We start from the raw sequence: 18,684 nt of genomic DNA on the forward strand, positions 1-18,684 counted from the left end.
TTGTGACCTAGCAAAGGCTAAAGGAGGCTTTTGAAGGGAAACATTCCTGCGAGGATTTCATCTCCTGAGCTGTGTAGGATGCAACGGCCATTTTGTTTTGTGAGAATTATTTTATAAGCATGTGAAGGAACGCAGAATATCACTGGGCAAACCTAGGTCAGGCTTGCCATTACAAAGATGAGGAGTCCAATGATTTTCTGGGGAACAGAAAGAGAGTACAACAGGAAGAGCACTTGACTGCTGTTTTAGAGGACCAGGGTTCAGTTTCCAGCACAATCCCATATAACTCTAATCCCAGAGGATCGTACACTCTCCTATTCTGGCTTCTGTGAGCATCAGACATGCATGCAATGCACATACACTCACACTCACACTCACACACACACGTGTGTGTACACATATGCACATACACTACACACACAAACTCCTTACACATACACATGCATCCACGAATACAACAAACCCAACTGTTTTCTGCTGGCTTGGAACAGGGATAAGACACAAAGTGAGTAGTTTAGTAGCTGAAATGAACCAGACAGAGGAGTGCACAGGGACACTACGTCCAAACAGATTAAGTTGGAGACTAACTGATCTCATATTAGTTGCTATTTGGAGAGTAGAACTTTCAAGAGAAGCTGGGTTGGTCTTCTGGGGATTGTTGCCATGTATATTAAGAAGGCCCACTGACAGACTGCTTGCTTCCCCTACATGTGGCTGGCCCTGGTTCTCTCCAGTAAATGTCCATACTCTCATCAGTAAGCTGTCTTCTAAGACGTTTGCCCAACAATGACCATGTTTAACTGATATTATATAGGATACCTTCCATTTCATGGGCACTGGCATTTTAAGGAGTGATTCTTATCTTTATAGTCTTTATGTATTTAGTATCATGAGTGTAGTATTTAGTATTATGATTCTACTTTTAGTTCATGAAGCATATAGGCACAATGTCTTTCAATAACACCACACCTTTTCAGACTGCCCTGTATATATTTACAATGAAAGATTAACTTGAAGTTACATTGTAGCACATTTACGCCTGCTACCATTACGATTATTTTGAACAGGCTACAGTTTGGATCTAAGCTAACTATTGAAAACCAAGACTGCACGTTTGGGGACCTTTGGTATTGTGAGTGGCTTACACACAGTTATGCTTTATGATGAATAATGGCTGTGGTCCAGGAGGTGAGGGGCAATCAGGAGATTTTCCACTAACAGATACCTATCAGAAGCTGTTCCCAGAGACTGCCGTTAAACAGCCTTTTCTATTTCAGATAACATGTTTGCACCCAGCTGTTAATCCAGGTTTGTGTCACAGAAGGACCTGGTGGAAGTTTAAGTGGAACTCTGCCTGAAGAGCTCAGGAAAGGTTAGGCAAGCCACGGCACTGAAATGCACTGCCTGGCACTAGGCTCTCTGAGCTCCGGGCCTGTGAGATATGGTGACCTGATTTTTTTCTTTCTTTCTCTGGTTCATTCAAGGTCATCACTAAACTTACAGAAAACCAAAAGGGAGCTTACACAACAGACAAAGAAGACTTTGGATACATCTCTTTACAATACCACACCAGTTTAAAATAACTTCCGACCAAAGGGTCACTTAAGAAGGGCACTGCTTAAATTTTAAGCAGGCAGTAATGGAAAGCGACAGACCTCAAACAATTTAAGTCTTTCACAGCTGGGTGACTCCACAGAGACAGCAGGACCGCGCTGCGCTGGCTTACCTCTGCAAGACCTTGGCCATCGCTTCGTAGGCTCTCCCTAGGCTGAGTTCATCATCCAGGCTTGTGGAGATCTCACTGTACCTATCGAGCACCTATGGGGAGAGGAACATGCTGAGTGTCTAGACTGTCCACATCTGAGGAGGATGCATCATAACAGAGAAGATGAAAATTAACAGTTTCCAAAAGGTCTCTTTTTGTTGGCTTGGTTTATGTGGGACTGTGCTATGGTTTGTTTCATGGATACATCTTTGAGCCACAACAGGGAATTCTTCCTTTTTTAAAAATGCTCCCCCATCCCAATTCTCCAAAGCATCCCATGTATATAATGTAGCTGTGAATGAATAATTGAATAATTGAATGCTTTACAGAATTATTTTAAAACACGGAGACGATTACCTAAGGTAATGTAAGTGCTATCATAATCTTCTACCATGGTAGTCAAATATCAATGTTCTTTCTATATATAGCTCTTTGAAAAGAATGAATTTAGGCAATAGACCTTTTCTTAATCTGTCATTTTAGGAGAGCCCTGTCTTGCAGTGTTATGTGTATATAGCTCACACTAAAAATATTTCTTACAAATGTACTTCATTACCAGCAATCTCCCCGATAATCAAAAGCTGCCACAGCCAAACATATGATCTTAATTTAATTTAACACTGACATCACTGTGCGCTGTCATTTTCTTCTTTTTAATTCCCAACCCCCCCCACCCCTCTATTCCCAGGTCAGGGGAGGAAAATACAGAAACCAGCATCTCCCCCACCCCTCTTCTTCCTTATTGTTATACGACCCAACCTATTACACACATGAGGACACAGGAAGTCTCCAAGGACCTTCATGGAAATCCTTTTTGCACATTTTCTAAGCCAGAATTAGTGAAAGTCACTTTATGGCATTTGAGAGGGCGAGTGGGTGGGGGTGGGGCATCCATCTGCCTGGAGTGCTCTGTCTGAGTTAGACAGCAGGAAGGTGGGAAGTCCTAAGGCAGGGCTTGTATTCGCTTCTCTCCTTTTCCCTCCTATTTCTTGTATTTGCCCACCCACGTCTCTTCCCTGGAGCCCCTTTCCCCACTTGTGTTCTCTCTTTCCTTCCCTTGCCCCCATCTGCTTTTATGTCACATTTATCTTTATTTCTTCCAAGTTAACATTTGGGAAATGACTCCAGTGAGACCCCCATGACCCCTCATCAGAAGCAGATCTGTGGTTTGTAAGGGATCACTCAAGCTAAGACCTCTCTGTGGGTCCATACCAACCCTGGTTTTGAGTCTTATTGAGCCCCCAAAGTCCTAAATTTTGAAAACACGTTCAATAACTTTAATTCACATGTAAGGATTGCATTTATTTATAAGATATAGTGTTATGGTTTATCCTGTGTATAAATGAGTACTCCACTAACAACTTTCCAACTTGCTAATGTTTTGTGCTAATGACGTTCAAAAAAACAAGCAAAAAGAATGCATATATTTTCATCATTTTTGTTTGTCTGTGTGTGAATGTGAGTGGTGTGTGTGTGTGTGTGTGTGTGTGTGTGTGTGTGTGTTCATGTGTGTGATTGCGAGCACACACACTCCATGGCACGACTGTGGAGGCCAGGGGACAGGTCTCAGAGCTCTCCTCCACCCTGTTCTCACCATGTAACACAATCAGGCTGGGCCACGCACTTCCTTGGCCTTGCGCCTCTCTCTTGCCGCAGGGATGTTGGGCCTACAGATGCCACAACTGGCTGTGCGTGGGCGCTGGAGGTCTTAACTCAGGCTCCTACATTTGCTCAGTAAGCGCTTCACCTACAGAGCCACATCTCTAGCCCTCCCTTAGCAATTTAAAAATATACAGTCATTAGCATTGATCCTTATTCTGAGGCCTCTTAATGAAGCTCCGTAGAAACCTGAGGACATACTTTTCATTCTGCCTCACAGCTCTCTGGCTTAACCTGAGACACCTTCACAGAAGCTGTTCTGAGGTATGAGATGGAACCACTGAACTTTTTAAATTTGTAAGAAACCTTGTTGAGTTAATGTATAAAAACACCTTGGAAGAGACTTTATTTTGGTCTGCATATTTTTAGGTGACATTCTAAAATCTCAAATTAAAGGCTAATTATTAATATATTTTATACCCAAAATAGTTCATTTGCTTTCTTTCAATAAGAACTTTCACTCTGGCCCTGGCCCTGTTTTACAGAATCTTTACAGAATCTTATAATGGTGACTTGTTTGCAGCCCTGAGAACATTTATGTGTTAGTGCAGACAAACTAACATGTATGTGAATCGGCAGTAACCCAAAGCAGGTTTCTCTAGGGCATGAGCCCGGCTCACACAGCAAAGCTCTCTCATGGTCCCAGTTATCGTGTGGCTTCTTCATGGTGGTAGAGAGGGTCTTCTGGGGTGAACACTAACCTAAGTGTTCCTCCTATGTCTTGCTCATGTCCCCCCTCTCTCTTTTTGTGCAATGGGATCTCACTCCATTCCCAAGCTGGCCCCATACCCTGGGCTCAGTCAACCCTGCCTTAGTCTTCTGAGTAGCTGGGGCTACAGGCCTAAGGCCCAGCAACCAACCCCAGGAGAGGGAGACCGAGGTAATACAGGCCTCAGCTCTTCTGTATCTGTCCGGTATTCCAACATGCGGGCCAGGAGAACTCTTTGTACTTAATTTCCTCCTTAAAGAAGAAGGCCTCCCTCTAAAAGCTGTCATGCAGGTACTGTGATTTCATATGTCACTACTAAATAGTCTACACACTATACAACAAGAATTCTTTTTTTTTTTTTTTTTTTTTTAACTAGCGTAATTCTTATTTATTTTTGGCAACACTCCCCTCCCCTCCCCCCCCCTTCCTTATGGGTGTTCCCTCCCACCCTCCCCCATTGCCGCCCCCCCTACAGTCTAGTTCACTGGGGGATCAGTCTTAGCAGGACCCAGGGCTTCCCCTTCCACTGGTGCTCTTACTAGGATATTCATTGCTACCTATGAGGTCAGAGTCCAGGGTCAGTCCATGTATAGTCTTTAGGTAGTGGCTTAGTCCCTGGAAGCTCTGGTGGCTTGGCATTGTTGTACATATAGGGTCTCGAGCCCCTTCAAGCTCTTCCAGTTCTTTCTCTGATTCCTTCAACGGGGGGTCCTGCTCAGTTCAGTGATTGCTGCTGGCATTCGCCTGTATTTGCTGTATTCTGGTGTGTGTCTCTCAGGAGCGATCTACATCCGGCTCCTGCTCGGTCCTGCACTTCTTGTTTATCCATCTTGTCTAATTGGGTGGCTCTATATGTATGGGCCACATGTGGGCAGGCTCTGAATGGGTGTTCCTTCAGTCTCTGTTTTAATCTTTGCCTCTCTTCCCCTGCCAAGGGTATTCTTGTTCCCTTTAAAGAAGGAGTGAAGCATTACATTTGATCATCCGTCTTGAGTTTCATTTGTTCTAGGCATCTAGGGTAATTCAAGCATTTGGGCTAATAGCCACTTATCAATGAGTGCATACCATGTATGTCTTTCTGTGATTGGGTTAGCTTCCACCAGGATGATATTTTCCAGTTCCAACCATTTGCCTACTTAATTTCATAAAGTCGTTGTTTTTGATAGCTGAGTAATATTCCATTGTGTAGATGTACCATTTTCTGTATCCATTCCTCTGTTGAAGGGCATCTGGGTTCTTTTCCAGCTTTGGCATTATAAATAAGGCTAATGAAATATAGTGGAGCACGGTCTTTTTATATGTTAGGGCATCTTTTGGATATATGCCCAAGAGAGGTATAGCTGGATCCTCAGGCAGTTCAATGTCCAATTTTCTGAGGATCCTCCAGACTGATTTCCAGAATGGTTGTACCAGTCTGCAATCCCACCAACAATGGAGGAGTGTTCTCTTTCTCACATCCGCCAGCATCTGCTGTCACCTGAGTTTTTGATCTTAGCCATTCTCACTGGTGTGAGGTGAAATCTCAGGGTTGTTTTGATTTGCATTTCCTTATGACTAAAGATGTTGAACATTTCTTTAGGTGTTTCTCAGCCATTCGGCATTCCTCAGCTGTGAATTTTGTTTAGCTCTGAACCCATTTTTAATAGGGTTATTTGTTTCCCTGCAGTCTAACTTCTTGAGTTCTTTGTATATTTTGGATATAAGGCCTCTATCTGTTGTAGGATTGGTAAAGATCTTTTCCCAATCTGTTGGTTGCCACAACAAGAATTCTTAATCTCTTCCTCAACCTCCAGGAGCAGCCCAGTGCAAGAGTTTCCTACCCCAAAGTAAAGACAACTGATTTATTTTGTGTCGAGATGAATCTGGTATTTCTTTAAACAGTTGCCTGAGAACTAGTAGCTACATAGGCAGTTGAAAAGACCTGATTTTTTTTTTTTTTTGCCAAACAGAGAAGCATTCAAGTACACAGGAGCCACACTGGGTGTCTTGTGGAAGATTTGGTCTAAGACGGTCTACCTACTTATCTTCCTACCAGAAACGTGAGCTCAAAAGAAGAGACATGCAAGTGGGAGAAGTCTAAGGACAGAGAAAATAAGTTTTGTTAAAGTAAAAAGAAAAATATGACTAAGTAGAAAAATAGGGTAAAATGATGAATTCTGTGGAACACAGGAGTGTTTTATACTAATTTGTGGTAAGCTAAGGTGATGATTAATCTCATCACCTTAATCCTATTAAGGGTGTTGCAGAATATTTGGTCCACACTATGAACCCAGAGATTGTAGTTTTTCTGGAAAACAAACAAACAAACAAACAAACAAATAAACCTGTTTTTAGTGGTGGTGAGGCTTAGCCCTTAGCACTCATCTTTAATCCCTCTGGCAGACACACTCTTAGTATAATCCTTTAATCCCAAACAATGAACGTAAAGCTAGTTTGTAGGAGGAAGCACCCATGTTTGAAAGTGATGTCTAATTGAGTGACAGACAAAGTGATGAATCGGAGAAAGATTTGACAGAATAGGATATGCTCTCATGAAAAAGGAAAGAGAAGCTGAGATGGGGGAAGGGAGAGGGAGAGGGAGAGGGAGAGAGAGCGCGCACAGGAGGAAGAGAGGACAGTACAGGAATACAGCACAGTAAAGTGGAAAGGGAGAGAGATGGAGAAGGAGGCAGCTTTACTGAGAGTGTTTTACAAATCCAGATTGAAGAGAGAACAAGATAGACACAGGTAAAGACAGAATGAGTCAGAGAATGAGAAGGGGCCAGAAGATTAGAACAAATTGCCAGAGTTAATATAAGGTCAGGCAGAGCAATTCTGTCAGAGGCTGAGAGAAGCCAGATTGCAGCAGTCATCTTGGGAAGAGTTTGAGACAGACAGCTGAGTTGAACCAGCCAGCGATAGCTCAGTAAGAACAAGAAGGTGAACTTTTTCAGCAGTAAGTCTCAGAGCGCAAAACATTCTAGGACTAGATAAGATTGTACAGAGGCTAGAAGTTTCCAGGACCAGGCCTAGGTTAGCAAAGAGAGGCAGCAAGACAAACTTAAGTTGGGTGAATAAAAGCAACTTTTATGGCGGGGGTGTCTAAGAGACTAGTAAGTATATCTCCAGGTATGTATGAAGGGCTATCTCTAGAGAGAATGGGCTAGCAGGGGCTGACCTACCTTGGACATGGGCAGCACCACCCACAGACCAAGCAGGCTTGTGGTGGAATGGAAGAGGAGAAAGAGAAAGTCCTTTGGTGCAGACGTCCCTTTGTTCTTTTCTGGCTTCTGTGACATGGACTGTTCTGCATCTCCTTCCTTACCAGGACAGGCAGAAGCTTCTAAAAAATATGGCCCCACATATGCTTCCTTCTTCACAAAAGTATAATGTGACCGCTTATCTTCTTTTGGAAGCAGATAAGCTGTGATCTACAAATTGACAGGGAGCGAGCAAGTCCTAGTTAACTGAAATCAGTGAGGGAAGCCAGACAGAGAGTGGGGCTGTTTTCACAAGACACATCATGGAGGAAGCTGCACGGGAGTCTAGCAGCATCTGTGGACGGCCGAGGGACACTTGGTTGAACAGACTCGTGCTGTGAATATGTCAGACACATATCTGTAACCCGGACGGTTAAAATCGACCAGCATAGTTCAGGGAAGTGGGAGCAAAGAACTGTTAGTGTCAGAGTTCTAGTGGATGAAGAAGTCTTGCCTTTCAGATTTATAGTCAGGGGAGCTCATGAGCCTGGAAGGAAGAAACACTGATCTGGTGTGCTGCTGTGTCAACTCAATGCCACCAAAGTGATAAGATGTCCCCCAAGTTCCACAGGTGATGTCAGGTCAACCAATGAACTGAGTGTCCTGGGTCAAGTGACTCCATCTCTCGGAGCCTATTTCCTCATGTGTGAGTGGAAAGTGGCAGAGTCTATGAGGGAGGACTGTTACCTGTTCGTATGTGACGTGGTATTGAACATGCTCACTCAGGACCGAGTGAAGCAACACCCTGGCTTCACCCATGCTCACCTAACCTAGCTGTTCTCAAATGGAGGGGCATCTGCCAACATCTGAAGACACTTTAGTTGTTATAATCAGGGAAGGGTTGCTAGCCCTGTGGTACACATCACAAGCCCCCACCCCACAACAAAGAATTATCATCGGGCTTAAAATGCAAGTAAAGCCACCGTTGAGAAACCCCAACCTGGCCTCCACTTAAACAATCTTCATGACTGGACACTAAGAAGCTAACCACACAATCACTAGAAAGCTCGATAAACAAATTATAGGTTGAGTTGATGTAAGATCTGCAACTCCCATGTGCTTAGCCAAAATTCTGTCTCGTGGGACAGCAAGAGGACTCTGCCCGTCTCTATATAACAACTTCTAACCCCGAGACATGACTGTTTTCTCCATCTGGTCACCAGCAGGTACATAGTCATCAAGGACGTTCAAAAACAAGGAAGGGCAAAACCCCTGCTCTTGAGCCTCACTTAAACACTTTCCCTCTATGTTTGTCCACAAATCCAAGAGGAGTGGAAGAGTCAAGATAAACCCACTTAGATCAGTCACCACCTATAAAGCCATAATGGAAACCCAGCAGATATGTCTACAAACAAGAAGTTAGGAGTCCACAGCTCGGGGTACATTTTATATTCCCTGCCACCACCACCATAAAAAGGCAGCACACCTGGCATTTTGTCATACACACCCCAAAGAAGCCCCGGACCATCTACGTCATAACAAGAGTTAGGCACTAGTCTCCGTTCACAGCTTTTCTTTGAAAGAAGGAGAAAACAACAACATAATAATAAACGCAGACAATTTAGAAAGTCAGGTTTGCCACCGTGAGCTTGAAATCATTTGTCAAATCTCATTGGAAATACATTTATTCTGATTTCTGGCACGCTAGGCCCCTTCAGCCACCTCACAGTGGGCGAGCAGAGAAGGCGCTTCTGCGTCATTTACAGTGTCTGAACCCGATGCACACAATCAGCTGCAACATTAGTCAAAGAAACCGGTGGCTAATGACTTCTGACAGGCACCGTAGTAACAGGCTGAGACCAGCCAGGGCATCACCAGCATCCAGGGGGATCTTCCTGGAGATGGAGAGTCATTGTAGGCCTGGCTAAGAATGGGGGGAGGTGTCTCACACCACTTGAGGTTCACACACGCTTTCTGGAAAGGCACAGCTTCTGATGTGTTTATTAACAGTGACACCTCATAGAGCCACGGGATCCCGAGTGGACCATCCAGTCATCTGAGTGTGTGACTTTGTGAATATAGCAAATGCAGCTTCACTCTTCTGTATCTCACCGTGTACCGAACGTTCCAAAATTCCCTTCTTCAGTTAGAAGTAGCCTACTTTCCTGCTTCTAACAGTGATCATTTAGAGGGTGCCTTCTTTGTCTTTGAAACCCATTATTCATCACTGAGCCCATTACCACATTTTGATGGCTTGTACTGTCTAGCGTACACACCAGAGGCTGTGTGGTGTGGGGCAGGAAGGACTAAGTATGTGCTGGTTTCTCCTGTCTGAGCAGCTCACTGTGTAACCTTAGGCAAGAAACTTGGTTCCTCTAGGATTCTGGTATATGACAGAGTTAGAGCAAATGGCCTAGAACTCTCCCTTCCAAAAGTATAGTTTGGAGTTTAGGACGCTAGAGTGATATGTTTAGTCATTTAAGATATGTTGTACTTGTTTTCAACAATTTAACTTTAGGTTAAGAATTCCAGATCAGAGGTCAAGAAAGAAGACTCAGAGGTTGAAAGTGGGTACAACTCTTCAGAGGACCCAAGTTTGGGTCCACTACACGTGACCTGAAACTTTAGCTTGAGGGAGTCCAACTTCATCTGGCTTTTTCAGGTTCCTGTATACACGTACACACAATGTACATAGGAGCATATTTAAAATAAAATGAATTATTTTTAAAAAATATCCCTAATCAGGGGCTGGAAAGATAGTCCAGTGATTAAGAGCTCCTGTTGAATAAGCTTGAGTATTCCAGACAAATTGAGCATCCTGAAAACACTTGTAATTCCAGCTCCACGGGATCTAATGCCTTCTTCTAGCCTTCAGGTGGGCACAGGCACACAGTGTGCCTGCAGCTGTAGAAACATATACACAAAGAAATGAAATGAATCTTTCAAAATGTCCCAAATGGAATTACTGTTTTTCTTTTTTAAAAAAGTCTCAGGAAACAAAATAGCGAACCATTTCAATTCCGTTGAAATCTTTACACTTTCTCTTCAGCTGAAGAGTCTTGAAAAGTCTTGAGCTGGTAACACTGTCACTGTGTTACAATAGCAGTTAGCAGAAGTGTTACGTAGTAACCAGTTAATCTGAAGAGGCCATTAGCACGTGCTGTTCCTCAGAACTTGTAAGCATTTGTTTTGCAGCTTTAAGAACTTGATGGCAGTTCAAAGTCACCCTTACACTTAGTTCATTAGTGCTGAATAATCTCAGGGATGCTGGAGCCCCACACTACACTCTCAACAGCCTTGTAAGGATAGAAATATGTTCCAGAACATTTCTAGTCCTTCACCTAAAACTCCTCTCCCTCTGTAAATCCAAGATGCAGAAGGTGCTCAACCTCAAGACGATGAGCTTTGCTTTCCACATGCAAATAGAAAGCAGAGTTTTCCTCAGTCCTGATTTGAAGCGCATTGCTCCAAACTATTTCCGAAGTTGCTCGTCACCGTTTGTACTATGGCAATACTAACACTCCATCTGAACAGCGCCATTGTGCTTCTCAGCTGTGAGTTTTTTTATCGGAAGTCTGAAGGCCCAGGGATATCTACCATGGGCAACCCAATCATAGCGTGAGTTATGTTATATTTGCAGTGCCTTGAAAGAAAATATCTCCCTGCCCTTGACCTATCACAAAGAAAACCATTAGAGACTTGGCTTTATATTTTGTTCAGAGGCCCTTGACCAAGGGGTAGTTAATTTACAGGCAGTCTGGCTCTCAGTGAGGTAGTCAGATATAAAACTTTCTGCTTGGTGGAGGATAAGAATGATAACTTAGTTCAATCACAGCCTCATAGGACATTCCGACTGTGGAGCAGTGAGGGCGGGTGGAAGGGGGAGGCAAAGGCATCGAGAGAGGAGTCCAGTGAGTCAGTGGAAGTACACTGTGGCTGGCTGCAGAAGCTGTAGGGGAATAGGAAAACTCAGTCCCCCCTTTCCCACGAGTCTCCCCATTTCAGCGGGGCACACTGTTGTTCACTGTTGATAGGGATTCCTAGGGCTCTGGTCTGTGAAGGACCTCAAGCATTTTACATTCACCCCTTCTCCTTGGTATAATGAGTGGATCTTTCTTGAAACAGAACGGAGAAATTCTTCGAGACAAAATAGCCATCTAGAGCCGAAGGGACAGGTTAATAATTCTAGCTTCCCCCACTTCTTGTTTGTCAGTGACAAACACGGTGAGAAGACTCAGTGTGGAAGACACAGGGAATTTCGTGATCAGAATGAGCTAAAGATGTCAAGTGTTGGGGGGTTCCGCTCCATGTATAGCTGTATGGAGGAAACTGCCAACTCTAGTAGGAAGAAGAGTGAAATGTGACAGGTGATCAGCCTGCACGTGGTGTGATGACGTCAGACACGATGCCACTTCTCGGCTACTCACCAACGTTGGAGATCAGATCTGATCAGATTAGATGCTGGCTGCTAAGCACTTTGTTCATGCGGCTGTGACAGCATTTACACGCGTTTGCTGGACTGCAGGTGCTTTACTCTAGCCGTGCAGACACCAAGTCAGTCACCACCCTGGTTCCCTCACTCGGCCTCTGGACTCGGGAACTTTCAAGGCTCCGAGTCTGCACTGCTCTTTCCTGCTTTCCTCTTGTTTTCCCAGAGCTTTCTCACAGGGAGCTCTGCCCTAGCCTTGCTCCACTCACACTGTCCTGTGTATCTAATTATTAGTATTTATGAGTTGGTGTCACATGGACAGGAACCCTATCTGCTTTGTTCTCCATTGTACCCTTAACTCAAGCCATGTTAGCATTGAATGTGGTTGAGTAGATATGGTGGAATCTGAGTGAAGAGCCTATGGAGACACTGATGTCGTTGTGACAGGACCTGCTGTGACTGACATTTACCTTAGCTCCGTGCAATAGAGAGTAAGCAGTCAGCATGACACCTCATGCCTATGGCCAGTGGAAGGAAAGTGGGTGAAGATTCTCAATGGGCAGCCAGTCTGGAGAGCTGAGTCATCGGCAAGTAAATGTAAAAGGATATAGGTGAATTTTGAGATGACACAAGGCTCCTTAGCTAAATGTGTGATTGTTTGTCCTAACCTGCTCTCAAACTAACGACAAGACCCGGTAATACTGAGGACTTAGTCAGACCGGAACTTTGCAAGAACAATGGCCCCAATCTTGCCCTATCTGTGAAATGAGTGGAAGGCGTTTCCTTCTTCATTTTACTTAATAATGAGAGACAGCTTAATGTGAATGCAGCTCCTCTCCTCATAGGTAACAGAACAAGTCTGAGGGAGTGTGACACAGAGAACACGTGACAAGCCAGGAGCTTGGTGCCCCTTGGATGCCTTGAAGGAAACCACGGCTGGCTCACAGGAAAAGATTCTGGAAGGTTCTACATGTGTCAGAGATTTAAACAAGCACAGATACTGCAAAGGGTTCCATATTCTTGCCTGAACCCATTACCAGGAGATTTCTCTCTTTCCCCTGGCGGAAGCCATCATCTATTGGTAATCCCTTGCGCTGGATTTCCCTCTCATAGAAGGCAAGATTCAATAAAAATTCATTCTCATTTCCCCTTCTAAGAAATCCACGGTTGTCTTGAGAAGCATTTTGAGCATAAGCTCTGTGGACAGCACAGTGTCCTTTCTACCTCAGGCCATTATTCTGGTAAAGTCAGTAAACCCTAATTTATGTTTGCAATGTCATGCTTTCCTGTCGGCGGCATGTGAGAACTGTATCCTTTCAAATAAAACATGGTAGGAAAGGTTTCCTCTGATCGCTTTGTCCATGACCCTTCCTCAGTGACAGGAGAGACAAGGAAACAATTTATGAGCCATTTCCATTCTAATGGGAAAGGCGATGGCACTGAGAGCTTTTATCAAGTAGGTTACAACAACTAGTGAGAAACGTAAATAATAAATGGTTGGACTCCTAGGGGATATGGTGGCGATAGGAAGCCCTTTGGGGTACTGCAGATGGGGTGCTAGTAGTCTTGGAATTCCCTGGCTCCCCAGCAGAGTTTGGCCTGACAATAAACAACAGTTTAGTACTTCATCTAATCTCAGGCAGGAGGGGAGTGCGCCAAGCAAGCTTTTGCAGATGTTCACATCCAATAATCTATCCATAATTGATGAAACAGGGAGGTCAGATGTAATGGCTGCTGCTATCCCAGCAACAAATAAATGGTTATTGACAAAACAAGCCAGTGTGGCACAGAGGGCTGGGCGGTGACAGGAGGGGATGGCATGGAGGCAGAGGCAGGGGACCGCAGGCCTCTTCATTGGTGGAATTCCTCAGCAAGCCTGTGGTGGAAGGACTGCACTGGCACACAAGCAGACAGGACTGGCTTATCCCGGGGCATGGAGGAAGCTGCTGGAGTACAACAGAAGATAACAGGCAGGCAGAGAGGGAGGAAAAGAAGGAGAGAGACAAGGCAGGTGCTCAGTGAGTGCAGATGCATGAATAGTTCAAAGACGCCTTGGCATGCTCGTGCTGTGATCCAGATGTCTGAGTTGCCTTCACCTCACAGCAGCTCCTCTGCTCATCGGCTGAGCTGTCACGCTGTGCAGACCAGGTGAGTCCAGGGTGGAGTGGTTGATGCATGGGACATTTCGGGGGACCCAACGTCTCCTGATGCTCAGGGGTATCCAGGCATAGATGTTCCATTGATGCTGTGCCCCTCCACCAAATCTTTAAAACACACCTGGGAAAACCACTCTTGCTAGGTATCAAATCAAGAAGTTAGGAAATTTGCTTGAACTGGAAGGAACCTGAAATGCACGCTGCTTAGAATTAGCTACAAAGGATGAGTGTGAGGGAAGGACCCAAGCCTCACACCGTACTTTATTCACCTCGACTTACGCAAAGAGAACAATAAAGCCTTAATCGAGGGTACTTTTATTGACTGAATAAAATTCAAGATGTTTAAACATAAACAAGCAGCTGCACTCCTAGACTTCTGTTCTAAGGCGAAAGCATGCGTTTGTAGCCAGTTTATTGTGTAATATTATAAAATGAAGGATGGTGGGATGGAACTATGGTTATTATTGCTATAGTTGGTCATAAAGATGCATCGGACACAGATGTTTTAAATATTAATACTCCCTCAAATAGCTTAAATCAATTTAACACTCTTTAGCGGTTTGTTTAGAAGTGCGATTTATTTTATTCTTTGCAACCGATGTGTTTGATCAGTTTTGGGATAACATCCGAGCTGAGAACAAATGAGGAAACCAATAGCTACTGAGCGCCCTTCTGCTTTAGGTTCTACGGCCTACGCAGAGCCTCCTTGGCAGCTTGCATTTCCCAATTGTTTATCAATACATAGTCACCGAGAATTCGGAAGCTCAGAGGGGTCCTGGGATCTTCATGCAGTGTTTGCCAATAGCCTCTCCTCCGTTCTCCCCAGCTGAGCCCCTGCCTATGACTGCAAACCTTACAGAGGCTTGGCATCTCCATACCTCATAACATCATGTTATGAACTTTAACCCTTGTTTGCAGGACTGGACCTTGGCTCATTCCCAGCTCCTGGGGTTTCCTTCTTTCCTGTCATTGGCTGCTTGCTTCTGCTTTTGGCCCTTGGCTCAGTCCTGCCCTCCTGAGATCTACATGCCTGTGTCACAGAGTGTCACCTTTGGGCTCCAGGCAGGGTGGCTCAATGGCTGCCGCTAGCCCATGACAGTTGCTACCCCTGACTAAAGCCTACATGTGCAGTGTTTCTCTGCTCACCGTACGTTTGATCTTCATGAAGCCCTAGAGATAAATGTGAATATTCCCAGTGTGTAATCAAGAGAAACAAGGCACAGAGAGGCCCAGTGTCTCCTTCTAAGAGGCACAGTGAGCAGGAGGCAGAAGGGTCTGAACTTGGTTTACTGGCTGTCAGAGCCAGCCTTTTAAGCTTGGCCGTCACACTTGAAGCTGCACTGTCCCAGACAGGACTGTGCTGACCTCTGTCTTCACTTATAACTGTCATCCTGTGCTTCAGTCACCTTAAGCCAATTCCCTCGTTGCTCTCAGTGAGCCCCAGGTCTTTTGGGTTCTAAATGTTAGCTTTCGGGTCATGACTTTGCCTTCACCTGCAGCCATTTTATCAAGATTGTTCAATTATAATCACTAAAAGTAGCCAACAGAGAACTTTTATGTCATTCCTTTGCCTGTAGCCAACATCTTTTATTTTTATTAATTACTATTATGGTACTGTCTTTTTCTGGAGTCTGGATATCATGTATCCCAGGCTAGAATTGGACTCTGTGTAGCTGAGGATAACCTCGAACTTCTGATTATCCTGCCTCTACCTCCCAAATGTGCGTACCACCACATACACCACCACACTGGTTTTATGTGATGCTGGTAGGTCAGTCCCAAGGCTTCATAATTCTAGACAAGCTCTCTACCAACTGAACTGTATTGCCAGCCCTAAGCAAATTTTTTAATCAGAAAAAAAAAAAAAGGCCTTGCTTTTTACCATGCTTCCCCCCATGTCTTTTCTACCCATCCTTAACCTTCCTGACCACCTCCTACTGCCCCTCCTTTGGCTTGCTGAAGCCCCATTAGCACATTAAACCATTCTGTCTCCTGAAAACACCGGGCACAGTATTACCTGCTCTTTTGAAAGTGAGGACCCTGAGACACATAGAGATGAAGCTTCGGAGCTACATTTAAGCAACTGGGCAGTGGTCATGTGCAAGGAGGGAGGAGCCTTCTCACTTTAGAGCGGAAATGAGCTAGGCAGAGGAGGAACTCTACAGGCAAGGTTTCGATTCCAGCTATGGCTGCAGAGAGCTGTCATGAGTCACGAGAGAGCACAGGACTGGGAGACAGCTCATCTGGTGAGAGGCTATGCAAGCTAAGAATGGAGCTCGGATCTCCAGCTGCCACACGAAAGCCCAGCCCCTGCCACCCTACTGCCAGGGTGGTGGATACCCAGCGTGCTCTGGCCAGCCAGTGAGAGAGCCTACGTCTTCAAAAGTCAGACAGTCACTGAGGCAGTCACCTGAAACTGACTCTGGCCTCCACCAGAGGTGCACACGCACCAAGGAGAAAGGGAGGGGACATTAGGCCTTTCCACAAACAGTAGCAGAGGTGGCCTTTCCTCCAGTCACTTTGGTAAGCTTGCCTCTAGAAATTTCCCAGCGTTCACTTGTATGACATTTTTCCAAGACATTGCTTCCTAGTATAAGACACAAAGCCGTAATCCGCTCATTTTTGGAGACATTATGATGTTACCCTATTAGTTACGGTGCATTTTGGTCTAACAGTGTGAGAAGTGGGTAAGGAAGACTCAATGCTTACCCTTTAAAAAGGAAGGTAGGGAAGGGACTCCTACCCATCCCTTTAATGGGTAGCAGGCTGTGGGTTAAAGTCCAGTCACCTCTTGCTCCGTGGAAGTCACTCACGATGGAGGTGGTGACCACACTCAATAGCGCTCCTGTCTAACCCTCTCTCCCACCTCCCTGCCAAGATGGTGCTTGATGCTGCTCCAATGGAGGCTAGGTCCAGGCTTCTGAAACTTTCTGTACGATCTGTCAATTAGCCAAGATTACAACAATGGTGTCACGCAACAGTGCCATTTAGGGGACAGAACAGAATCTAGGCCAAAGAACACCATGACAAACCAGAACCAGAATCCCGGACGCCTGAGCCCCCAGTTTGAAAGCATTTCTGATACTTTAAAAGCCAATTTTGAAGCCTGCAGTGACTGTAGAGATAGTAGAGTCCTATTCCCATGTCATCGATTACTGTAAACAATTAAAAAGTAATTTTAGCTTTGAAATCTTGTGACAAATATTAATGTTTATTTACATAATGTTTTTAAAGGAAAACATTGATTTTTAATATCTATGATATTATAAACATATAAAATGTACATAATAAACACTTGCTCTGCTGTAAGCTAATATAAGCTCATAGGGAAAATGAATATGTTTAATTAAATTTGGGAAAAGCATATAGTTAAATCACTTGTGGTACCAATAATAAGGACCAATAAACCATTACCTCCTTACTGTTCTGCTGGAATTTCATCAACACGCTATATTAATAAACATCATCTTCGTTTTACAAAGCAGAGGGTGGGACTGGGGGAGTCCTTCAGATCCCAGGAGTCAGCAGAAACAGGAATCCCACCAGCCTCATGCTGACCCAGCAAGATCGTCCTTGAACTGTTGCACAGTGCAGGGGCCCTGAGCACCGCACGGGCCCCAGCGCTTTCATTTGCTGCGTCACTTCCGCCTCGCCACCTCTTCGAGGGGAATTGGGAACTCCTGTAAGACTCATGCTGCAGGAGAGGAAACTGAGGCACGAGGGAAGCTGGTGAGCTCCAAAGCCACAGGATTTTCAAGTGGTGGGATCAGCATTTAAAGTGCTCTGACTCCAGAGACCAACCTCCAAACTGACATCCCACTCTCTGACAGCTGAGGTGGCAAGGAAGGAAGCTAGGATCCACATGAAGCACCTGTCCCTCCCCTCTCCTCCTTTTTTTTTCTTTTCTTTTCTTTCTTTCTTTTTTTTTTTTTTTCAGTTGAAAATTCCAAACATCGTCTCCTCTGAGAGAGTTCTTCAACTGAAAATGTAACACCTGGCACTTTAAAGGAACTCCATCCCTTGTACCTTGGCTTGTGGGTAGCAGACCTGTGTCCGAACCAGCACGGAGAGCCAGCGAGGGGCGGAGCAGTATGCTGAAGACAGTACTTTTGAAAAAGATTTATACGCTAGCCTGATTTAGATTTGTATTAACTCTAATGCACTCGGGGCATTGACAGAAAACTGAAGAGAAAACCAGGCAGATGGGCTGAAAGAAGCCGCTGCCGGATCCCTGTTTACTGTATGGTAGAGAGGAAGAGGGAGGCAGGGGCAAGAAACAGGAAGTGGGTGTGCCTGATGTCCCTTTCCAAAGAGACTACAAAGTAGGGATCCATCAAGAGCCCCGTGTGACACCCGCTCTGCTTCCTGTGTTCTTTCCCGTGTGTCGCTAAACTGTATTGATTCTCAGCGGGTCTACCCAGCAGCACACTGGATTCTGCTCTAAGTTTCAAGTGTTATTAGATAATATTTCCTCCTGGGCAATAATAAAAAGGTGTTATTCGCACGGTAAATTGTTCAGTAAGGAGAACAGATTTGGATTCTATTAGATATTTATACAGGGATCCAGAGAGAAGGCTCATTGGTTAAGAGCATTGGCTGCTCTTCCAGAGGACCTGGGTTTGGTTGCCAGCACCCACATGGTGGCTCACAACCATCTGTAACTTCAGTTCCAGGGGATCTGATGCATGCCTGTGGTGCACAGACGTCCATACGTGCAGGCTCAAAAGTAACAAACATAAAAATAAGATAAAACAGTAAATCTGAGTAACTGTGAAAGCATGATAGTA

General features: G+C 44.8%; 1 protein-coding gene across 1 annotated transcript in view; it reads right to left on the reverse strand.

Annotated features, from left to right (window-relative positions):
* Positions 1-18,684, reverse strand: part of Ttc29 (tetratricopeptide repeat domain 29) — a 199,983-nt gene that overhangs the window by 81,866 nt on the left and 99,433 nt on the right. The window contains exon 9 of the mRNA XM_032887870.1: positions 1,727-1,818. Coding sequence (XP_032743761.1) covers positions 1,727-1,818 — 92 coding nt within the window. The remainder of the gene's footprint in view (positions 1-1,726; positions 1,819-18,684) is intronic.

Source organism: Rattus rattus, chromosome 17 (genome assembly GCF_011064425.1).
Source record: "Rattus rattus isolate New Zealand chromosome 17, Rrattus_CSIRO_v1, whole genome shotgun sequence".
In the NCBI taxonomy this organism is placed as follows: domain Eukaryota; kingdom Metazoa; phylum Chordata; class Mammalia; order Rodentia; family Muridae; genus Rattus; species Rattus rattus.